Genomic DNA, 26,249 nt, shown 5'->3' with positions numbered 1-26,249 from the left:
ATTCAAGTGAATTACTGAGCACAATCTAAATCAAAACAAAAATCACAATCAAACAATCACAATAAAATATTAGACATTTTTTATATTTCTTTAATTTTAAGAATATTTGTTGTGGATGTGTTTTGATAAATACATAGAAATGAAAAAGTTATCAAGAACAAAAAAATTGAGTCCACCATTTAGTATCCCACTGTCCACGGAGTGTGGAAATGTCGTTTCGGAGTGTGGAAAGTCCCCACAATAACGAACCGGTTGGCAACAAGTCAGTTATTGAAATAACCAGCCGCAACCAAATAACATCTAAATAAACATCACTGCCCCTTTATTTTTTTGTTAAGTTAAAGGAGCATTTCACCCGTAGAAACATTAATCTTTATTGAAAGTGTGTTATATTTGTAGGTGAAATTTAGCATACATTTAGAATTTGGTGCCTATTTGACCGAGAAAAGGGGTGTTTGAAGTCTCACTCCCTCAACAAAGATACAACACTTCCTTCTTTCAATGATGCAAAATGATGATTTTTACATAATTGAAAGAAGGAAGTGCAACACTGAAATCTGTATTTCTCCTGTCTCAGCGGCAACTGAGAAAATTATGCATGACCATTCAAAAACATGTCTGGGGTTCTAACTATACAAAGCTTAATGCAAATGGGTGAAGTGTCCCTTTAACCAATGGATTCAATTTATGTTATAATTGAAATTATGCAAAGTAACATGTGTTAAACATTTTAAGGCAGGGGAATGGTGTTGTTGTTGTTGTGGATGCAGTCATTTAAAAAAAAAAAAAAACAATTTTGGGAGAACAAAACAAAAACCCTAACCCTACCTTTTTATTTTAGCTGGGTATGAACACGTTTTTTCTTTCTGAACCAATATACAGTATAGAGTTATATATTATAGACTATGGATATATTCATATTATGCATTGCAATGCATTATATATACCTTAAATATCCATACAAATCAGCTGCTACTGGAAGTTAAATAGACAAACTACTATGCAGAATAATTAAATTGTTGGATAATTTTTCAATAAATATGCATCATGTTTTCATGATTTGAAAACTAAAATAAAGTGTAGATGACTTTCAATATATATAGACAGTTTTCTTTAGGTACTTTAATGTCTCCAGTTTTGTTTGCTGTTTGACTTTAAGTACAAACTTTTTAACTTGACTATTTTGATAGTCAGCTCCCCACACGATGCTATCGTGCACGCACATTCAATGTGTCTGAACAGAGTCACCAGCAGCAAGTTTGATCTGTCCTGAAATGACGTTGATACACAGAACAAAGCCAAGTTTATTTTTACAATGCATTACAATCATTTCAAAATACCTGCATCATGTGCTGCACTGTCACTTTTAAAGTCAGTCAGCTGCAAAGTTTTGAATGCTGTTCATCATATAGGCTAGGCTTCTTCCACTTTATGCCGCGCTGCAAGAACCGACAAGCGGAGGACATCAAGGCGAAAGTGATTTAAGGAGTCTGCTTATCATTCTCACTGTACTTTAATATCATCGCCTGCGATTCTTACGACGCGGCATGAAGTCAAAGTCACCTTATAACTTTGTCTATTGCTGTCAGTAGTGATTGGTGGTCTAGCGATTTAGTGGTTATGGAGGCCCCCTCCAAGCCTGAGGTCTTAGGCATTTGCCTACTCTGCCTATAAGTAGCACCGAATCTGTTCTCAGGTTAGGCAAAGTAAATTGAATCTGTCATAATTTAAATGCATTTACAGTTTATAAATACTTACAACAATTCACTCTTCTGTGATCTGTTCTTGTTATTCTTCAGAAATCAGAATATCAGCAGATGAACTTCTTATTTCGTAATAACTAAAAGTTGTATTAATAAACATTGTCAATTAAATTTCTATTACAAATAAGAAAGATATTTTTGTATCTACTTCACACCAAATAAATTGTATTCATAAAGATGAAAAATTACCCCATGATTTACTCAAGCTCAAGTCATCCGAGGGACATGTCCATCATCTTTTAGACGAACACAAATTGAGTTATTCAAGAAAATGTCCTGGCTCTTCCAAGCCTTATTATGGTAGAAAACAGGGTTCACGATTTTCAAGCCAAATAAAGCACATACATCCTTCACAAAAGTAATCAACAAGGCTCCAGGTGGATAAATAAATGCCTTTTGATTGTAATCAATACGATTTTAAAATAAAAATATCCACATTTAAAAATGTATAAACTATAATAATTACTTTCTGGTTTTCTATCGTTACAAAGGTTGGAAGAGCCAGGACATTTTTTTTAATAACTCAAATTGTTTTCGCCTGAAAGACGATAAATAATTTATTTAATATTCTCAGAGTACAGTATGTTTTAAAGTTACAGAAATACATTGATGATTAGTTCCTAATATATTTACATACATAATTTAAATTTGTCGTGTGTCTCCCAGTCAGATGAAACACCTTTCCATCTTCATCCTTTCTCCAGCTTATATTCTTCAAGCCGTTCAGCCCCATGATCTTTAGCTTTTTACTTATCTTGTAGGTCAGAAAAAAATAAACAAAACTGTTAAAAATCATGGCATAAACAATATATATTATATGTTTATGCATTTGGCAGACACTTTTATCCAAAGCAACTTACAGTGCATTATAAGCTATACATTTTTATCAGTACTTGAGTTCCAACCAATGACCTTTTGTGTTGCCAACGCAATGCTCTACCACTAAGCTATTCAGTATATATCACACATGTCACACATAGTCTGATTATAACAAAAACTGAATGAGTGTTACTAAATAAAATTGCCATTAAAGTTGTCCAAATAAAGTCATTAGCAACTGCATCGATTAAAGGCTTAAAATACTGCATCCAAAATAAAAGTTTTTATATATTTATGTTAGGATTAGGGATGGGACAATTACTGATTTCATGATTTACCACGGTAAAATGTCATGACGTTAGTATTATCATTTACAATTTTATTATCATTACAATCGTGTTTGATTACCGTGATTTTGAAAACTCGTGGTTAATCCTGTCCAGCCAGAATCAGTTTGACGCAGGCGCGCACATGCAACAGTTTTTTACCGTTATGTATTGCATAAAAGAAAAATCTATATTTTTAACCATACAATGTATTTCTGGCTATTACAAATATACCCGTGCGACTTATGACTGGGTTTGTGGTCCGAGGTCACATATTAGGAGAAGTCTGCTCTGCAATCGCTCTCATGTTGCTGTAATGCCATATGTCAATCAATTTAAGCAGCGGCATGATTTCAAATTCACCTAATAAGCCAAAAACTCTAAATTACAATGATATCAATCACATATAACTTCGAGTTTTCTTTAAAACAAGTACATCTTTCAACTAGAAAATGCATTTCGGGACGAACTGCAAAAGTGTGCTTGCTCTGGTGCCGCCGATTTAGTTTGTGCATCCTCACATTGGAGTCCCAAGTTCATGTACAAAGTTTGGTTTCAATACGTGAAAGCGTTCCTGAGATAAACTACTTCCTGTTTTGGCGGCGTCGACGCACATTTAGTTTTTGCGGTTAACTTATTTACTCACTTAAGTACACATAACCAAAAGTTTATAATATGGAATATAACATTGTTTTATGCAGTTTTTTGTCAATGCTAATTATTTCACGACCTCTATTTAAACTACAACCGCCATTTTAATAGCTGGCAAACATTAGGCTAGCTTCTAATAAGAGAAATTATACTTTTAGATTTCGTCAGGGCAGTAAAATCAGGTGTATGTTTGTCAGCGCGATATGCATGCAGTGGTGCAGGTGCTGGGCTGTGAGCGATGGGCGATTAACTTACTATCTGTCTGATTATTTAGGCTTCAACGTGGCAAACTCAGCCTAGATTCATGAAGATTTTAACAGAGGTGGAAAGAGTAGCCAAAAACTTTACTGAAGTTAAAGTAAAAGTAACTAAATAAATAATTACTCAAGTAGAAGTAAAAAGTATGCAATGAAAATAATACTCAAGTAGCGAGTTACTAGTTACTCATGAAAAAATAAATCTAGATATATGCACACACACGCACACACACACACACACACACACACACACACACACACACACACACACACACACACACGCGCGCACACACACACACGCAGTGCCCTCCATAAGTATCAGAACAATAAAGACAAGCTTTTTCTGTTTGATGTGGAGACCAGAAATTGGTAAGATAAATATCAGTATGCCAGAAGTTTAGAATGTCACATTTTATTAACCTTTGTTTATGTTTCAACACATACATGCTTTAACAACAAAGAACAACAGCATTAAATGCTGACTTATGTGTATTGTACACAAATGCACATAAGTGAATCAAACTGATCCTACATATTTTATGCTTTTCATGTGTAAACAATCAGGACACAGCTCAGTGCCCATTAAAAAAATAATGTGACAGATTCTGTACTTTTGTCTCATGTTCATCTTTTAATGTTTAGACATTTCTTGACTCCACAACAAACAGAAGAATACTTATGAAGGGCATTTCTACAGTATGTGTAAAACTGCAACATACACCAACAGTATACAGAAAAAGAATACAAGCACAGAATAGACAAGCATTTCAAATTAACAAATTAACTTTAGTCTCAATGTTGATGTAGCTTGTAGCTGAAACATCAGACAAGTAAACTGACAACAGTTTTGTATATGTATAAAGTTGGAATCTCCTAAGATGGTCTGAGGACATTGACAGTTTACACTATAACAAAACTCATGTTTTCTTACGTTGTCATGTCACGTGTGTTTTGTGAGAATCACTTACATCATACAGTACATTAAACAGCAAATCAGACGTCAATCATCGAATTCATGGATCATGGATTTTCTTCAATCTGTGCTACAGTGTTTCTGGAGGTTGCACGCGTTTAACTGTGTCTGACGACGAACAGGTCGGCGGTCGCGCGTATGTAATGGCGGGTACATGTGTGAAGTTTTGCTTTTAGTTAAAAGATTGGTAAATTAATTTCCACGTCACCCAACACTGGTTATATTCTGCGTGTTTTTTACATAGGTTACGAGTAAAACAGCTTCGGACGATTCAGTGTTTGAAGCGATCTGAACAATTCATTCAAACTGATTCGCGAACCACTTTAAAACATTTGGCCCATTCGCTTTGTAAAGAGTCGACTCAAAAGACTCATTTATTTGCAACACTTTGTAATGAAAATGACTCAAATGAGTCATTAATCCGCGAATGCGCCAGAAACACAAGATAGCAATTTAAAAATAAAATACAAATTTCGTAATTAATTAAAATACCGATGCCAAACGATCACTGCTACGCGAGGACGCGAAACTGACGTCTTTACAAACTAATACGTTTACAATGTATTACATTGATGAAAAAGGGAATTAAACTTGTCGTGCCATATATCACTGAAATAAAAGAAAGGGATTAAAATATGTCTGAATCATATAATTCCTACCTGTATGTGAAAATGCACGTTCTCCAGAGAGCTCGCGTTGATTCAAGCATTCAGAATATAAAATCCATTTGCAGTTTTGCGTCCGAAACCGCATACTGTATAGTGAATAAGATGAAGTTTACGATTCTAAAAATATGTATCCAGGAATCTGTCCATATACGATACGAAGATTGGGTGGCAGCCGAGGTTACTGAGTCCTCCACGGGCTCGCAGCAGAGTCTGAGGGTGTCGCCTCTTCTCCGGGCTGCTTTCTCTTCCTCAGCTCTTCGCTGTATTGTGGCTCTTAAAGGAACACATAATTCTCTCAAAAGCTCTTTTAAATTCCATTTTGCCATTTTAACATTAAAACTACATCCCGCCATTGTTATTCAAACTTTTCCACGGAGCAATAGCCTGTTAGCTTAGCTTCTAAAGATGGCTGCCGCTATCTTTACATTCTGTCTAAAAAACACGTTTGAACGTAAAGGCTGCCCTCTACTGGTAAAGGCTAATGACATTTTTTATTTTTACACAGGTTTTAATTGGACATTTTAAAGTGAAAATAACATAATATAGACATGTTACTGCAATGTTTTTTTATCTTGGGCATCTTCACATTGGAGTAAAGAGTTCATATAAAAATTTTGGTTAGTAAATGTTACAGACATATTGAGATTTGAACTACTTCCTGTTTTGGCGGCGTTGATGCACATTTAGTTTGGGCTGTGGCGCGCAAACGCTTCCGAAAATCAAAAATCCTTCTAGTAACTTTTGTGAGGCTCGGTCCAAGGATCGCGTACGTGGAATTTCATAAAGTTTGGACAAAATTTGTGACCTGTGAAACTTTTTTAAGGTTTTGTGTTCTCTCCAATGTGGCGGCCGAACGACATGGATCTGTGACTTCATCTTCTCAAGCAACTTACACCGGTACTGCCCGAACATTTTAAAGTTTGAACGGTGTCTCTGCGTCAAACGGTCTGGTCGCTAGAGCTGGCCAAAAAAATCTACCCGGGAAAAATAATAAAAACTAGAAAATGCATTTCGGGACGAACTGCAAAAGTGTGCTTGCTCTGGTGCCGCCGATTTAGTTTGTGCATCCTCACATTGGAGTCCCAAGTTCATGTACAAAGTTTGGTTTCAATACGTAAAAGCGTTCCTGAGATATAAACTACTTCCTGTTTGGCAGCGTAAAATTTTAGGAAAAAAATTGTTCTTTTGATGTTGTGCATCCTCACATTGGAGACCGAAATTCATGTACAAAGTTTGGTTTCAATACGTGAAATCATTCCTGAGATATAAACTACTTCCTGTTTTGGCGGCGTCCACGCACATTTAGTTTGGCCTGTGACGGGCAAACGCTTCCGAAAATCAAAAATCCTTCTAGTAACTTTTGTGAGGCTTGGTCCAAGGATCGTGTACGTGGAATTTTGTGAAGTTTGGACAAAATTTGTGACCTGTGAAACTTTAAGGTTTCCAATATGGCGGACGAACGACATGGATCTGTGACTTCATCTTCTCAAGCAACTTACACCGGAACTGCCCGAACATTTTAAAAACACACACACACACACACACACACACACACACACACACACACACACACACACACACACACACACACACACACACACACACACACACACAGAAATGTATACAGACTTGTAACAACTGTTTCTCTAAAATTTACCATAAAAAAAAATATTTCACTCAGTGATTGACAGCATAATGCAATCAATCGTGTTCCCGTTCAACAGTAACTAAGCATCAGGGACGTGCACAGGAATTTTAAGGGGCAGTTGCTCTAACCTAAAAAAAAGGGCACCTCCCTCCACAAAAAAATGCTACATCCAGACATGTTCGTATTTTGAATTTTAAAACTGCATAACAACATAAGTTATGCGTTACTGGAGAGCAGGGAGACAGTTCTATCTTTAAACTGTCTCCCTGCTTTTATTACTCAAAACAAAACTGACTCGATGGCGAAAGGTCGGAAGACCAAATCATATCCACCGAGGAAATGTTTTTCGTGTTGTTACAGTAACACTTTGTTTACAGTTTTGCGCTGCTCAGCCTGGATTACAACACAATGCGTCCGATTCGCGAACTGACTCCTTTGAACGGATTCGTTTGAATGAACGGTTGAAACAACAGATCTGTCCCAACACTAAACTCACAAGACGTCACTGTCAGCACAATCAGTCACTTATAGCGCCTCAGAAAGGAGAATGTAAATCTGTTTAGAAAGATTTGCCCTAAATAACAGTCTCAACTAAAAAGCATAGTAATAAATGTCTATGTTAACTTTATGATGAATAAATATTTTATCAGGTCTACCAAATAAGGATTTTATCCTACAAAGCAATAAAAGCCATGGTAAAAAACTGATCAAAGATGATGACAGAAGAGTGTCAGGTAATATCTGTGTCTGATAAATGCATGCTGCAGAAGAGGTTGTAAAACTCTTCAGAAAGACCAGTCATAATTTTTTTAAAAGACTTTGACTTAAATAGTGACATTTTTACATTTAAAATATCTGCTAATGATGAGAACATTTTGATAATTATGTACATATAGAAAATCGGCCTAACATATCGGCCATCAGCTGCCCTGATTTCTAAATATCGGCATTGGCCAGAGAAAAAGCCATATCGGTCGACCTCTACGTGAAAGCATTCCTGACACACACACACACACGCACGCACGCACGCACACACACACACACACACACAGAAATGTATACAGGCTTGTAACCAGGGGTGTTTCCAGCATTGAAGGACATCCGGGGTTTAGCACAGACCATTTTATGTAAATACAGGGATCACAAGCCTAGATAACCCGCTCTAGCTAGCCTAGAACCAACTATAACAGCTATGCTGCACATGTTCAGTGTTTTCTTATTAAATTTTTTTAGAATTGTAATTTAAATAATTTTAATTTTTGGGTGAACAATCCCTTTAAAGTGTCCTATTTTCACACACTAGTTTTGTACATAATATACCAAAAATTCTTCTTTAGTACTTAAGATAATCTTAAAAACATGAGACTTAATGTAGGCCAGAGTTCACGTCACCAAAAGCAGCTGCATTTTATTGATCATAAGCTCATTTTTAAAATAAGCGATAGGAAAGAGCGACAGCAGCACTGATAGCCTAATATCATTTCATTTCTTTACTATTTATGAATATGATTGTGTGTTGAGCGTCTACGACAGGGCTATTCAATTAGTTTGTCATGGGGGCCAGAGATACATCAGTGATGATGACTACATATACATTTAAACATTCTCATGTTGTATTTTGAAACTGCATAACAACAAAATCAGTGCATTGTACAATATACTTTTTCTACAAACATGTATTTTCAAACTGAATACAACAAAACTTGTGCATTGTAATATGACCAAGTAGGCTTTATCTACATCCAGACGTTCGTATTTTGTATTTTAAAACTGCATAACAACATAAGTGCATTGTAAGATACCCGAGTAAGCTTTATTCTTCATTTAAAGGGGTAAATAAGAGCCATATCACACTCATTGAGAATTTAACTTATTTACTCACTTAAGTACACATAACCAAAAGTTTATAATATGGAACATAACATTGTTTTATGCACTTTTGGGCAATGCTAATTATTTCACGACCTCTATTTAAACTACAACCGCCATCTTAATAACTGGCAAACATTAAGCTAGCTTCTAATAAGAGAAATTATACTTTTAGATTTCATCAGGGCAGTAAAAGCACGTGTATGTTTGTCAGCGCGATACGCATGCAGTGGTGCAGGTGCTGGGCTGTGAGCGATGGGCGATTAACTTACACGTTTAAATTGCATTCTTGTGTGAGAACGATGACTCGCATAATATTTGAGCCTTTGTCTGCTTTGAACTTCGGAGAAACGCCAGGATCTTTGATCTAGTTCACAAAAATCGTTTCCTTTATTAAGACATCTAATGTCATTGTGATCATTGAGCCGACATATCAGACAACAACTGTCGGAAGAGGAGTTGTTGTAAGCTGGAAATACAATAAATAAAGTTAAAACAGCCATAGAGTCCGTGGTCTCTGCATCTTGACGCGGGCAGACCAAAGCGCGAATACACGTGAAGGGGTGACTCGCGCTCTGCATCTCATGCAACAACATATGCACGCGCATCAAGATTGCGACCCTGTCCTCTTGCTTTCCATGTGAAATCAATGCTTCGCTGAGTGATTGACAGCATAATGATTGACAGCATAATGCAATCGATCGTGTTCCCGTTAGTTAAGCATACGATGATATATAACTTTCTTATCTGAAGATTATGTAAATATACGCAGTCTTCTAGCTGTGGCAAGCTGTGTTTTAATGTCTCATACATTTCTCAAAGTCATGACTGTTTACGTTAAATACACTTGGCATAACATGCATGATTTAAGGTAAAGTGACACTTTTTCGCGTCAATTCACAATCATTTAAACCATGCAGCTGTTATAGAGCCGGTGCCAAACGATCACTGCTACGCGAGGACGCGAAATTGACGTCTTTACAAACTAATACGCTTACAATGTATTACATTGATGAAAAACGGAATTAAACTTGTCATGTTATATATTACTGAAATAAAAGAAAGGGTTTTACGTCTGAATCCCCGAAACATTCCTACCTGTACTGCACGTTCTCCAGAGAGCTCGCGTTGATTCACGCCTTCAGAATATAACATCCATTTGCAGTTTTGTACACACATGTATATGAGAAATATTAATATTCCATTGGATTTAGTATCAAATAATCCTCAGTATATATAGTTTTCAATAGGCACGGACTAAGTTTCGGTCTAGTCACGTGTGAAGGCAAGGCAATTAAACACGCTTGGGCTGCCCTCTAGTGGTAAAAGCTATATGACATTTTTATTTTTACATAGGATTTTATTGGACATTTTAAAGTGAAAATAACATAATATAGACATGTTACTGCAATGTTTTTTTATCTTGGCCATGTTCACATTGGAGTTCCGAGTTCATATTAAAAAAATTATAAAGATATGTTACAGACAATCTGAGATATGAACTACTTCCTGTTTGGGGACTACGCCATAGGTATATTTTGACCTGTTTTGGGCAAATGCTTCCGAAAATCAAAAATCCTTCTAGTAACTTTTGTGAGGCTTGGTCCAAGGATCGTGTACGTGGAATTTCTTGAAGTTTGGACAAAATTTGTGACCTGTGAAACTTTTTAAAGGTTTTGTGTTCTATCCAATATGGTGGCCGAACGACATGGATCTGTGACTTCATCTTCTCAAGCAACTTACACCGGTACTGCCCGAACATTTTAAAGTTTGAACGGTGTCTCTGCGTCAAACGGTCTGGTCGCTAGAGCTGGCCAAAAAAATCTACCCGGGAAAAATAATAAAAACTAGAAAATGCATTTCGGGACGAACTGCAAAAGTGTGCTTGCTCTGGTGCCGCCGATTTAGTTTGTGCATCCTCACATTGGAGTCCCAAGTTCATGTACAAAGTTTGGTTTCAATACGTAAAAGCGTTCCTGAGATATAAACTACTTCCTGTTTGGCAGCGTAAAATTTTAGGAAAAAAATTGTTCTTTTGATGTTGTGCATCCTCACATTGGAGACCGAAATTCATGTACAAAGTTTAGTTTCAATACGTGAAATCATTCCTGAGATATAAACTACTTCCTGTTTTGGCGGCGTCCACGCACATTTAGTTTGGCCTGTGACGGGCAAACGCTTCCGAAAATCAAAAATCCTTCTAGTAACTTTTGTGAGGCTTGGTCCAAGGATCGTGTACGTGGAATTTCGTGAAGTTTGGACAAAATTTGTGACCTGTGAAACTTTAAGGTTTCCAATATGGCGGACGAATGACATGGATCTGTGACTTCATCTTCTCAAGCAACTTACACCGGAACTGCCCGAACATTTTAAAAACACACACACACACACACACACACACACACACACACACACACACACACACACACACACACACACAGAAATGTATACAGACTTGTAACAACTGTTTCTCTAAAATTTACCATAAAAAAAATATTTCACTCAGTGATTGACAGCATAATGCAATCAATCGTGTTCCCGTTCAACAGTAACTAAGCATCAGGGACGTGCACAGGAATTTTAAGGGGCAGTTGCTCTAACCTAAAAAAAAGGGCACCTCCCTCCACAAAAAAATGCTACATCCAGACATGTTCGTATTTTGAATTTTAAAACTGCATAACAACATAAGTTATGCGTTACTGGAGAGCAGGGAGACAGTTCTGTCTTTAAACTGTCTCCCTGCTTTTATTACTCAAAACAAAACTGACTCGATGGCGAAAGGTCGGAAGACCAAATCATATCCACCGAGGAAATGTTTTTCGTGTTGTTACAGTAACACTTTGTTTACAGTTTTGCGCTGCTCAGCCTGGATTACAACACAATGCGTCCGATTCGCGAACTGACTCCTTTGAACGGATTCGTTTGAATGAACGGTTGAAACAACAGATCTGTCCCAACTCTAAACTCACAAGACGTCACTGTCAGCACAATCAGTCACTTATAGCGCCTCAGAAAGGAGAATGTAAATCTGTTTAGAAAGATTTGCCCTAAATAACAGTCTCAACTAAAAACCATAGACATTTACTATGTTAACTTTATGATGAATAAATATTTTATCAGGTCTACCAAATAAGGATTTTATCCTACAAAGCAATAAAAGCCATGGTAAAAAAACTGATCAAAGATGATGACAGAAGAGTGTAAGGTAATATCTGTGTCTGATAAATGCATGGTGCAGAGGAGGTTGTAAAACTCTTCAGAAAGACCAGTCATAATTTTTTTAAAAGACTTTGACTTAAATAGTGACATTTTTACATTTAAAATATCTGCTAATGATGAGAACATTTTGATAATTATGTACATATAGAAAATCGGCCTAACATATCGGCCATCAGCTGCCCTGATTTCTAAATATCGGCATTGGCCAGAGAAAAAGCCATATCGGTCGACCTCTACGTGAAAGCATTCCTGACACACACACACACGCACGCACGCACGCACACACACACACAGAAATGTATACAGGCTTGTAACCAGGGGTGTTTCCAGCATTGAAGGACATCCGGGGTTTAGCACAGACCATTTTATGTAAATACAGGGATCACAAGCCTAGATAACCCGCTCTAGCTAGCCTAGAACCAACTATAACAGCTATGCTGCACATGTTCAGTGTTTTCTTATTAAATTTTTTTAGAATTGTAATTTAAATAATTTTAATTTTTTGGGTGAACAATCCCTTTAAAGTGTCCTATTTTCACACACTAGTTTTGTACATAATATACCAAAAATTCTTCTTTAGTACTTAAGATAATCTTAAAAACATGAGACTTAATGTAGGCCAGAGTTCACGTCACCAAAAGCAGCAGATGTAAGCTGCATTTTATTGATCATAAGCTCATTTTTAAAATAAGCGATAGGAAAGAGCGACAGCAGCACTGATAGCCTAATATCATTTCATTTCTTTACTATTTATGAATATGATTGTGTGTTGAGCGTCTACGACAGGGCTATTCAATTAGTTTGTCATGGGGGCCAGAGATACATCAGTGATGATGACTACATATACATTTAAACATTCTCATGTTGTATTTTGAAACTGCATAACAACAAAATCAGTGCATTGTACAATATACTTTTTCTACAAACATGTATTTTCAAACTGCATACAACAAAACTTGTGCATTGTAATATGACCAAGTGCTTTATCTACATCCAGACGTTCGTATTTTGTATTTTAAAACTGCATAACAACATAAGTGCATTGTAAGATACCCGAGTAAGCTTTATTCTTCATTTAAAGGGGTAAATAAGAGCCATATCACACTCATTGAGAATTTAACTTATTTACTCACTTAAGTACACATAACCAAAAGTTTATAATATGGAACATAACATTGTTTTATGCACTTTTTGGCAATGCTAATTATTTCACGACCTCTATTTAAACTACAACCGCCATCTTAATAACTGGCAAACATTAAGCTAGCTTCTAATAAGAGAAATTATACTTTTAGATTTCATCAGGGCAGTAAAATCACATGTATGTTTGTCAGCGCGATACGCATGCAGTGGTGCAGGTGCTGGGCTGTGAGCGATGGGCGATTAACTTACACGTTTAAATTGCATTCTTGTGTGAGAACGATGACTCGCATAATATTTGAGCCTTTGTCTGCTTTGAACTTCGGAGAAACGCCAGGATCTTTTATCTAGTTCACAAAAATCGTTTCCTTTATTAAGACATCTAATGTCATTGTGATCGTTGAGCCGACATATCAGACAACAACTGTCGGAAGAGGAGTTGTTGTAAGCTGGAAATACAATAAATAAAGTTAAAACAGCCATAGAGTCCGTGGTCTCTGCATCTTGACGCGGGCAGACCAAAGCGCGAATACACGTGAAGGGGTGACTCGCGCTCTGCATCTCATGCAACAACATATGCACGCGCATCAAGATTGCGACCCTGTCCTCTTGCTTTCCATGTGAAATCAATGCTTCGCTGAGTGATTGACAGCATAATGATTGACAGCATAATGCAATCGATCGTGTTCCCGTTAGTTAAGCATACGATGATATATAACTTTCTTATCTGAAGATTATGTAAATATACGCAGTCTTCTAGCTGTGGCAAGCTGTGTTTTAATGTCTCATACATTTCTCAAAGTCATGACTGTTTACGTTAAATACACTTGGCATAACATGCATGATTTAAGGTAAAGTGACACTTTTTCGCGTCAATTCACAATCATTTAAACCATGCAGCTGTTATAGAGCCGATGCCAAACGATCAGTGCTACGCGAGGACGCGAAATTGACGTCTTTACAAACGTTTACAATGTATTACATTGATGAAAAACGGAATTAAACTTGTCATGTTATATATTACTGAAATAAAAGAAAGGGTTTTACGTCTGAATCCCCGAAACATTCCTACCTGTACTGCACGTTCTCCAGAGAGCTCGCGTTGATTCACGCCTTCAGAATATAACATCCATTTGCAGTTTTGTACACAAATGTATATGAGAAATATTAATATTCCATTGGATTTAGTATCAAATAATCCTCAGTATATATAGTTTTCAATAGGCACGGACTAAGTTTCGGTCTAGTCACGTGTGAAGGCAAGGCAATTAAACACGCTTGGGCTGCCCTCTAGTGGTAAAAGCTATATGACATTTTTATTTTTACATAGGATTTTATTGGACATTTTAAAGTGAAAATAACATAATATAGACATGTTACTGCAATGTTTTTTTATCTTGGCCATGTTCACATTGGAGTTCCGAGTTCATATTAAAAAAATTATAAAGATATGTTACAGACAATCTGAGATATGAACTACTTCCTGTTTGGGGACTACGCCATAGGTATATTTTGACCTGTTTTGGGCAAATGCTTCCGAAAATCAAAAATCCTTCTAGTAACTTTTGTGAGGCTTGGTCCAAGGATCGTGTACGTGGAATTTCTTGAAGTTTGGACAACATTTGTGACCTGTGAAACTTTTTAAAGGTTTTGTGTTCTATCCAATATGGTGGCCGAACGACATGGATCTGTGACTTCATCTTCTCAAGCAACTTACACCGGTACTGCCCGAACATTTTAAAGTTTGAACGGTGTCTCTGCGTCAAACGGTCTGGTCGCTAGAGCTGGCCAAAAAAATCTACCCGGGAAAAATAATAAAAACTAGAAAATGCACTTCCAGAGGAACCGCAAAAGTGTGCTTGCTCTGGTGCGGTCACTAACGTGATTTGTGAAATGTAAAATTTTAGAATGTTTTTTATCTTGTGCATCCTCGCATTGGAGTCCCAAGTTCATGTACAAAGTTTGGTTTCAATACGTGAAAGCATTCCTGACACACACACACACACACACACACACACACACACACACACACACACACACACACACACACACACACACACACAGAAATGTATACAGGCTTGTAACCAGGGGTGCTTCCAGCATTTAAGGACATCCGGGGCTTAGCACAGACCATTTTACGTAAATACAGGGATCACAAGCCTAGAGAACCCGCTCTAGCTAGCCTAGAACCAACTATAACGGCTGTGCTGCACATGTTCAGGGTTCGACATTAAGGCTTGTCCGCTTGTCCGGGACAAGTGGATTTTTTGTAGGACAAGTGTAAGAAAAAATTAGTTGTCCGACTCCTCTATGAAAAATCCCTTGCTCTGCCACTGATTAGCAAAACACAAAAAATACATTATATTATAAAACTTTACCCGGACAAGTGACTTTTGTGCATGGACAAGTGAAACACAAATTTACTTGTCCGAAGGACAAGTTCCTCAAAAAGTTAATGTCAAGCCCTCAGTGTTTTCTTATTAATTTTTTTTTAGAATTGTAATTTAAATAATTTTAATTTTTGAGTGAACAATCCCTTTAAAGTGCCCTATTTTCACACACTAGTTTTGTACATAATATACCAAAAATCCTTTAGTACTTAAGATAATCTTAAAAACATGAGACTTAAAGGTGCAGTGTGTATATTTTAGCGGCATCTAGTGGTGAGGTTCCAAATTGCAACCAACAGCTCAGTTCACAGCTCACCCCTCGCTTTTGAAATGCATAGAGAAGCTACGGTAGCCACCACAGGACAAACATGTCATGATTGGAGACAACTTAATAAAAAAGTTTGTCCATTAAGAGCTTCTGTAGAAACATGGGAGCACAAAATGGCGACTTCCATGTAAGGGGACCCTCGGTGTATGTAGATAAAAACGTCTCATTCTAAAGTAATAAAAACATAACGGTTAATTATGAAAGGTGTTTATACACCACTGATAATATAGTTTTGTATATTATTTTGCATTTCTGTCAAGAGATCCTTCCAGAAATTACACACTGCACCTTTAATGTAGGCCAGAGTTCACGTCACCAAAAGCAGCAGATATAAGCTGCATTTTATTGATCATAAGCTCATTTTTAAAATAAGCGATAGGAGAGAGCGACAGCAGCACTGATAGCCTAATATCATTGCATTTCTTTACTATTTATGAATATGATTGTGTGTTGAGCATCTACGACAGGGCTATTCAATTAGTTTGTCATGAGGGCCAGAGATATATCAGTGATGATGACTACATATACATTTAAACATACTCATGTTGTATTTTGAAACTGCATAACAACAAAATCAGTGCATTGTACAATATACTTTTTCTACAAACATGTATTTTCAAACTGCATACAACAAAACTTGTGCATTGTAATATGACCAAGTAGGCTTTATCTACATCCAGACATGTTCGTATTTTGTATTTTAAAACTGCATAACAACATAAGTGCATTGTAAGATACCCGAGTAAGCTTTATTCTACATTTAAAGGGGTAAATAAGAGCCATATCACACTTATTGAGAATTTAACTTATTTACTCACTTAAGTACACATAACCAAAAGTTTATAATATGGAATATAACATTGTTTTATGCAGTTTTTTGTCAATGCTAATTATTTCACGACCTCTATTTAAACTACAACCGCCATTTTAATAACTGGCAAACATTAGGCTAGCTTCTAATAAGAGAAATTATACTTTTAGATTTCGTCAGGGCAGTAAAATCAGGTGTATGTTTGTCAGCGCGATACGCATGCAGTGGTGCAGGTGCTGGGCTGTGAGCGATGGGCGATTAACTTACTATCTGTCTGATTATTTAGGCTTCAACGTGGCAAACTCAGCCTAGATTCATGAAGATTTTAACAGAGGTGGAAAGAGTAGCCAAAAACTTTACTTAAGTTAAAGTAAAAGTAACTAAATAAATAATTACTCAAGTAGAAGTAAAAAGTATGCAATGAAAATAATACTCAAGTAGCGAGTTACTAGTTACTCATGAAAAAATAAATCTAGATATATGCACACACACGCACACACACACACACACACACACACACACACACACACACACACACACACACACACACACACAGTGCCCTCCATAAGTATCAGAACAATAAAGACAAGATTTTTCTGTTTGATGTGGAGACCAGAAATTGGTAAGATAAATATCAGTATACCAGAAGTTTAGAATGTCACATTTTATTAACCTTTGTTTATGTTTCAACACATACATGCTTTAACAACAAAGAACAACAGCATTAAATGCTGACTTATGTGTATTGTACACAAATGCACATAAGTGAATCAAACTGATCCTACATATTTTATGCTTTTCATGTGTAAACAATCAGGACACAGCTCAGTGCCCATTAAAAAAAATAATGCGACAGATTCTGTACTTTTGTCTCATGTTCATCTTTTAATGTTTAGACATTTCTTGACTCCACAGCAAACAGAAGAATACTTATGAAGGGCATTTCTACAGTATGTGTAAAACTGCAACATACACCAACAGTATACAGAAAAATGTAGCTTGTAGCTGAAATATCAGACAAGTAAACTGACAACAGTTTTGTTTTGTATATGTATAAAGTTGGAATCTCCTAAGATGGTCTGAGGACATTGACAGTTTACACTTAGACAAAACTCATGTTTTCTTACGTTGTCATGTCACGTGTGTTTTGTGAGAATCACTTACATCATACAGTACATTAAACAGCGAATCAGACGTCAATCATCGATGGATTTTCTTCAATCTGTGCTACAGTGTTTCTGGAGGTTGCACGCGTTTAACTGTGTCTGACGACGAACAGGTCGGCGGTCGCGCGTATGTAATGGCGGGTACATGTGTGAAGTTTTGCTTTTAGTTAAAAGATTGGTAAATACATTTCCACGTCACCCAACACTGGTTATATTCTGCGTGTTTCTACATAGGTTACGAGTAAAACAGCTTCGGACGATTCCGTGTTTGAAGCGATCTGAACAATTCATTCAAACTGATTCGCGAACCACTTTAAAACATTTGGCCCATTCGCTTTGTAAAGAGTCGACTCAAAAGACTCATTTATTTGCAACACTTTGTAATGAAAACGACTCAAATGAGTCATTAATCCGCGAATGCGCCAGAAACACAAGATAGCAATTTAAAAATAAAATACAAATTTCGTAATTAATTAAAATACCGATGCCAAACGATCACTGCTACCCGAGGACGCGAAACTGACGTCTTTACAAACTAATACGTTTACAATGTATTACATTGATGAAAAAGGGAATTAAACTTGTCGTGCCATATATCACTGAAATAAAAGAAAGGGATTAAAATATGTCTGAATCATATAATTCCTACCTGTATGTGAAAATGCACATTCTCCAGAGAGCTCGCGTTGATTCAAGCATTCAGAATATAAAATCCATTTGCAGTTTTGCGTCCGAAACCGCATACTGTATAGTGAATAAGATGAAGTTTACGATTCTAAAAATATGTATCCAGGAATCTGTCCATATACGATACGAAGCTTGAGTGGCAGCCGAGGTTACTGAGTCCTCCACGGGCTCGCAGCAGAGTCTGAGGCTGGCGCCTCTTCCCCGGGCTTCTCTGCTTTCTCTTCCTCAGCTCTTCGCTGTGTTGTGGCTCGTAAAGGAACACCCAATTCTCTCAAAAGCTCTTCTATATTCCATTTTGCCATTTTAACATTAAAACTACATCCCGCCATTGTTATTCAAACTTTTCCACGGAGCAATAGCCTGTTAGCTTAGCTTCTAAAGATGGCTGCCGCTATCTTTACATTCTGTCTAAAAAACACGTTTGAACGTAAAGGCTGCCCTCTACTGGTAAAGGCTAATGACATTTTTTAATTTTACACAGGTTTTAATTGGACATTTTAAAGTGAAAATAACATAATATAGACATGTTTCTGCAATGTTTTTTTTATCTTGGGCATCTTCACATTGGAGTAAAGAGTTCATATAAACATTTTGGTTAATAAATGTTACAGACATATTGAGATTTGAACTACTTCCTGTTTTGGCGGCGTTGACGCACATTTAGTTTGGGCTGTGGCGCGCAAACGCTTCCGAAAATCAAAAATCCTTCTGGTAACTTTTGTGAGGCTCGGTCCAAGGATCGCGTACGTGGAATTTCATGAGGTTTGGACAAAATTTGTGACCTGTGAAACTTTTTTAAGGTTTTGTGTTCTCTCCAATATGGCGGCCGAACGACATGGATCTGTGACTTCATCCTCTCAAGCAACTTGCACCGGTACTGCCCGAACATTTTAAAGTTTGAACGGTGTCTCTGCGTCAAACGGTCTGGTCGCTAGAGCTGGCCAAAAAAATCTACCCGGGAAAAATAATAATTATAATAAAACTTAAGAAGAACAATAAGTGTGCTTTTGCAAGCACACTTAATAATAATAATAAAACTTAAGAAGAACAATAAGTGTGCTTTTGCAAGCACACTTAATTACCTAAACATACTCGGGTACGAATCATAAAGTGTAATCTTAGTGCAGACCACCGGGGGAGTGGAGACAATCTTACTTGAGTACGTTTTGGTCCGGTTAAGTATGTGAGTTCACCCTTAGATACAGATATGTACCTTTATAATACCAATATCTACATTTGAGGTACTATGCACCCTTTAGGTACAAAGGTTTACTTTACAGCCCAAAATGGCTCTAGTATGGCACGGTGTAGCAGCTTTATTTAAATAGTGTACAAATGTAATATAACTTTTGGGATTTATGAATGAGAGCTACTGGATAGAGTAACTTTAAATGATGAAGTGGATGGGCATTTCAACACATTGGCTGCGTCTGAAATAGCCTACTTCCATATAGTTGGCAAAGAGCAGTAGGCGAGGCAAGTAGTATGTGTGAATTCATAGTATTCAAGTAGGCGAAAAGTACCCGGATGACCAACTACTTCTGGCAAGATCGATGGACACTTTGCTACCCCGTGATCCCCGGAGAGCAGTTACCCAACGAAGAAGATGGAGGGGTGATGTTTTTTCAAAAATGTCCAAATGCGGGAACGTGTCTTTATTCAAATGCAAATCCATATGTTAAACAACTGTCCCTTGTGGTTAAAGTGCGCTTGTTTAATGTCATTCCAGTTAAAAACTAAAATTTTTGTTATGGTGACGTATGTCATGGGATGTATCAACATGGCGGATTTAGTACGCCCGAAATTATTCATATTATCCACATTCGTACTATATGTTGAAACTATACTATACTGTTTAAACAGTCTTCATCTGCTTCAGTACCTACTTTCACCTTATGCAATTGCAGACGCAGCCATTAACATGAATAAATCTAATAAGATAGTCTATATAAAACAGAGACAAACCTCATTCAGAATGGAAGTCTGTACCGAAGGATCATTCATGTTGTGATTTCCATCAACGTTCAGTCTCACAGTCTGTCTTTTAACAAACTTTTCCTCTACAGAAAAACAAAGCAATTTTTTTATAAAAATGAAAAGTTTGGTTCCAAAACGAAGGTTATGCAGATAACCACGGTTCTATGAGTTTCGGATGACAGCCAGAGGCGGTGCTTACAGCACATGGATGTCCATCACACGAATGTGCAGGTCGAGTATTAGTAACAACAAAGTCACCTGTGACCTGGTTGACGTCATCGATGTGCCCCGGCACAAAAGAGTAGTCAACCCAGGAAGTGACCTGACCGCCAGAGGCGGTGCGTACAGCACATGGATGACTAGTACCTACAAAGTCATGAGGAGTGCTTACCCATCTAGAGATGCTGTGACGGGCTTGGGAGTATTACTGTCGTCAGGGGGTTATGGGGGACCACATTGACCCTGTAGAACCTTGTAAAAGTCCAGCTTGATGCCCAGGGGGCTTCTCTGCATATGTCAGAAAGGTGATGTCAGTGATGCCCATGAAGTTGCTACACTCCTTGTGTAGTGTGCTCGGACTGGCTGAGGTTTTGGGGAGCCACTCTGCCTGTAGGCATGCTGGATAGCCTCCACTATCCATCTAGACAATCTCTGCTTGGAGAGTGCCTGACCCCTCCTTGGTCTTTTGTGGCAGATAAAAAAGGCGTCGCACTGGTGGAATCCCTCCGTACTCACAATGTATATCCTGAGGGCGCACCGGACATAAAAACTCTGCCCTCAGGTCTGACTCCTCTTGCTGGGCTGACTTTGGACACCCCTGGCCTAGATGAACCGGAGCTGACCGTGGAAAATAGTCACCCCCGAGTCCGCAGTTGGTTACACCTCCAACCTCTATGGGTAGCGAAACTTCAGCGTCTTATTCCAACTTCGATCCTGCTTCAATCGCGAGAAGATGCAAGAGGTCACTTCCTAGGTTGACTTCTCTTTTGTTGCCGAGCAGTGTTGGCAACGTTACTTTAAAAGGTAATTAGTTATAGGTACTAGTTACTTCTCAAAAATAGTAACTGAGTTAGTAACTGCGTTACATCATTAAAAAGTAATTAGTTACCAGGGAAAGTAACTATTGCATTACTTTAAAAAGTTCAAATATTTCAAATAACTTGGATACCCCCAATATTAAATTTGTTAAATTAATGACTTGGACACTAAAGAGAAACCACTAATTGTGTTGCAGCATGTAATGATGTGAGGTGCTTTATCAGAATTACACACGTGGAGAGACTCTTTCTTACTCGGCATAAGTTGCACGTTACATAAACATTCTTGCCTTATAACATTCTTGTATAAAAGTAGTGCTTATTATACTTTGTGTTTGCGACCACTACCTTTGAGCTCGTTGTACTTGCCATCGCTCTGTCATTTCGGGTGTGTGTGACTCGGGTGGACTGCACGCGAGGACCGGGCTGCCTGTGAGTGGCTAGCAGAAGCACCTGCTGCTCGTTGAGAAGAGAGAGCGATACATGCTCTCGGGTCAGTCTCCAACCACGCCAGAAAAGATCGCTAGATTTGTTCTAGTCGCTTTTTTAATGTTGTTAAAGGGGTTTAGAAAATTGCTAAATATAGCGACAAAGTCACCAAGTTGACATGCACAGTCTGAATAGTGCAGTGTTGTGTTTATGTATGAACTCTGCTTGCCTCTGGTTGGCTAATGATGGAAATTCAGCCAATCATCATCGGTTATGTTGGTTGTCCCACCCTCTCTAACACACAGAGACCAATCATCTTCAGCTATGTGTCTCCCACCCCTCAACACAAACACACACTAGAGAAAAACATTGCCTGACTGGAAGAGACCCTACTCGCCTCAGTGAGATTACCGTATTTTCCGGACTATAAATCGCTCCGGAGTATAAGTCGCATCAGTCAAAAAATGCGTCATGAAGAGGAAAAAACATATATAAGTCGCACTGGACTATAAATTGCATTTATTTAGACAATAATTATTACTTTTTGGGGGCATTTTGTGCCCTCTCTTGGGTGTCGATGGTAATGTTTTCCTTTGGTTCATTTAAGTCAGTATGAATTAATTTTAACATATAAGTCACACCTGACTTTAAGTCGCAGGACCAGCCAAACTATGAAAAAAGTGTGACTAATAGTCCGGAAAATGCGATAAATATAACGCGCAGCATTTTAATGTCAGTAACGGTAACAGTGTTATAACGGGGGAAACAGTAATTTATTTGATTACTCGTTACTCGTGACTTTGTTGTTACTAATACTCGACCTGCACATTCGTGTAATGGACATCCATGTGCTGTAAGCACCTCCTCTGGGGGTCAGGAGAAACGAAATAGAACCAGATAACTATGTTTTTTTTCAAAAATCTTGTTTTTTTAATTGTGCATTACAATAATTTCAATTCAACTGCAGTTGGTTTATTTAGATTTAAGCCTTCATAACTAAAAAAAGTACAGCTAAGTAATACAATAAAACACAATAAAAACATGATAACATGCTAATAAACATGTTTTGACAAAACATTTAAAACTGTGATATCTTGTTTTGAAACAAAACTCTTCAAAAACAGTTACACAAATCACAATTGTTTGTGATATGAGATTAGGAGTGATTGTTTGCTTAAAGTAATTTTATATTTATGCATTAGGCAGACACTTTTATAAATAGTGTTGCATTTAACTTATAAGTTTCGTAACTGTTATGTGTTTTTGCTGCATGTGATTAAAAGAAAAAAAGTATGCGGCTATAATGATTTGTTAAACTCACCTCCATAGCAGATGAAAGGGTACTTTTGGTCACAGCTGTATCGAACCCATTTCCCAGAATCAGTTGTTGACATGGCAGCACAGTCACCAGAATTTATGAATGGATGTCCTGCTGCCCAGTTTCTAAAGTTGAAGTTCCTCTGATCAGACCACTGCCAAGATTCCTTGTACAGACCGATCCAGTACCAGTGCCAATCACAATTAATAGCTGCACATAGCTGCTTCTGCTCTTCAGAGTTGTGGACGATGGCCAGATCAGTGTAATGTTGTCTGCAGTAACTCTGAGCATCTGTCCAGTTTTTCGCTGAATTTATTCTGATATATCCAGTACTTTCTATTGAGAGATGCAAAATGAAAATCAGATCTCAGTTGTTCTTCTCAGTTTAACTGAATGTAAACACTGTCAACAAACTACTTACCGTTGTAACACAGAAACCATAATGCGTTTCCACACCAATAATCGAACCAAGCATTATTGTTAGAGAAAACACAATCTTCTCCACCACTAGGTTGTCCTAGGTACCATGGACTGTACTGTGAAATGGTATCTTCTCCATTTGACCAAATCCAGTTACTCTGTGTTCCCTTCTGCAGTCCAATCCAGACTGATCCACTGTAACCATCATTCACTGTATTTATCATCCTGTTCACATCATCCATTGAGTCTACAGTAGCCAGATCAGTGTATCTCTCTCTACAGTAACTCTGAGCGTCTGTCCATGCCATATTTATGTTTATGTACTGATACTCTCGCCCATGACCAGAAGCACTGCACAGAAGTGCTGTTAAAATGAACATGTTTAAATATATGCATGTGCACACATATACTTGTGAAAACAAATTTAGATGATGACACCAACCTGACAGAAGAAGCACAAACAAACTCATGTTCATAACTGCTGTCACAGCTCCTCGCTGATGTTTCACCATCATCACTGAGAGGAAGATCAACAATGATTTTCTGTAGCGCAGCGGTGTAAGTAAGGGTTGTTGTGAATGGAAACAGTTTGCTTCTAATTTGCATATGTTTTGTAAACACATACACTTTACATTTTATTTCGTTAAACACTAGACAACTTAATAAACAATATATCTGTGTTAATATTACTTAATTTTTAATCAATTCAATGTCTGATGCATATTGGACACAAAATGAGAAAGTATTTTCTCTTGTACAGTAAGCTCAAATGTGATGGACAGACTTCACACAGCTTTCAAGATTACTGACAAAACAATGAGGATGTTACATCAGATATAAGTATTGAGAGTTGTATTTTCCATTTGTATTATTTTTTTCTTTTATGGTTTTCTTAATAAACCGAGACTGGATCAGCATTACATTTATGCCGACGTGTCATACTGTTCAATGTATTTTTACCAACCATATTCACCTTGTAACTACTGTAACACATTTGCCCTGTAACTGCAAGTTTGTAAAACATTTTGTTTTAGTGTGGTACATGTAAGTTTAAACACTGGCCCAGTTTTTGCAATCTTTGTGAGACTACAAAAAATACGGATTTTTAACATCACAAACACAGCAAAAAAATGACTTTCTTACATAGTATTTTTGTCTTGTTCTCAAAACAAATATCTAAAAAGTCTTAAATCAAGATGCATTTTCTTGTTAAGCAAAACTTTCTAAAATTAAGTCTAGACAAAAATATATATAAAGAGTTTCGTTGCAAAACGGATAACTCAATTTTTTTAATTTTTCAGAAATCTCGTTTTTTGGTTGTGCATTTGTCAGAATCCTGCCAGATCCTGTTGGTATTTAGATCTAGTTTAGCATGGCAGGGTTCTGACAGTACATATGTTCTATGTGGGAAATGTGTGGTTGTAGTATTGGTTTATTTCGACCACGCATTTCCCGGGTCTCATCACTTTTTCCCCGATCCCTTACTTGTAATTATTTTCAGGTGTATGTAATTTACTTTCTCCCTATTTAAGAGTCCTTGTGTTTGTTGTCCAGTGCACGTTCGTCTTGTCTCATGCCCTGTCGGTTCCTGTGAGTTTTTGATGTTCAGAATCCTGATCTGTGTAATCTGTTGTAGAGTTATTGTTAGTTTTTGTCAAGTTTAGTATTAGTTTAGTGTTGTGTTTCCCTCGTCTTGTTTTGCCCCCTCGTGGGTTTTGTTTTTCTGTTTTTCCCCTGTTTTGACAATAAATCCCTTTGTTATTTATGTTCGCATCTGGGTTCGTGTTTTGTGTTCCCCATTTCCTGACAGAACGAACGTGCCAAAATAGAACCCAGCGGACATGTTCACCGGTACTCGCCTGGTGAGATGGGGAAAAAGTTGCCGCCCCGCATAAGAGTCGGGTTACGAGTCTTATGACCCGCTCGTATGCGGACCCGAAGCCAACGTCAGGTGGAATCCGACCCCGACCGCCGAACCCCATCGACTCTCGTCCATCCGAGAGGGAAGGATCGTTGGGATGTGGGGGTTCGGCGACCCTGAACTCTCTCCTCCGGCTCCAGAGAGCCGCTCCTCGCCTCTGTCCCTTCGAGGGAAGCGTGAGAGGAGGGCCGGGCCGGGTCGGGCCGAAATTTCCAGCCACATCCTCGGGTCGGGTCGGGCACGTCACGTGTCATGCGCAGCATCTCGTTCACTCGGAGTCTCGAACACGTAACGCATCACACCTGCTGTGCGTGCTGCACTATTCGCTTAAGTGTAACTGCAACATCATGGAGCTTGAACAAACAAAGAAAAAAATTAAAACAGGAGAATTCAATTTGAGCACGTTTGGAGGAAAATCGGAGGTATGGAAAC

General features: G+C 37.8%; 1 protein-coding gene across 1 annotated transcript; it reads right to left on the bottom strand.

The window, feature by feature from the left end:
• Positions 1–1,286: 1,286 nt before the first annotated feature.
• Positions 1,287–24,253, bottom strand: LOC129443312 (macrophage mannose receptor 1). Its single transcript, XM_073871100.1, has 4 exons — positions 23,898–24,253; positions 23,480–23,812; positions 20,681–20,775; positions 1,287–2,517 (listed from the first exon to the last, which is right to left on the bottom strand). The coding sequence occupies exons 1-4, from the start codon at positions 24,202–24,204 to the stop codon at positions 2,377–2,379; spliced, it is 876 nt and encodes a 291-aa protein (XP_073727201.1). The 5' UTR covers positions 24,205–24,253; the 3' UTR covers positions 1,287–2,376.
• Between the last annotated feature and the right edge of the window lie 1,996 nt (positions 24,254–26,249).

The sequence above is a fragment of the Misgurnus anguillicaudatus genome, chromosome 2 (assembly GCF_027580225.2).
Source record: "Misgurnus anguillicaudatus chromosome 2, ASM2758022v2, whole genome shotgun sequence".
NCBI classification, from domain to species: domain Eukaryota; kingdom Metazoa; phylum Chordata; class Actinopteri; order Cypriniformes; family Cobitidae; genus Misgurnus; species Misgurnus anguillicaudatus.
The sequence above is the reverse complement of the archived record's forward strand: the minus strand, read 5'-3'. Positions and strand labels throughout refer to the sequence as shown.

Coding starts and splice junctions, on each gene's coding strand:
- LOC129443312 (XM_073871100.1), bottom strand. CDS start 24,204: ATGGCATGGACAGACGCTCAGAGTTACTGTAGAGAGAGATACACTGAT. Junction 23,813..23,897: donor ATGGTTTCTGTGTTACAACG/GTAAGTAGTTTG, acceptor ATCTCTCAATAG/AAAGTACTGGATATATCAGA. Junction 2,518..20,680: donor AGACTTCCATTCTGAATGAG/GTTTGTCTCTGT, acceptor CTGACCTACAAG/ATAAGTAAAAAGCTAAAGAT.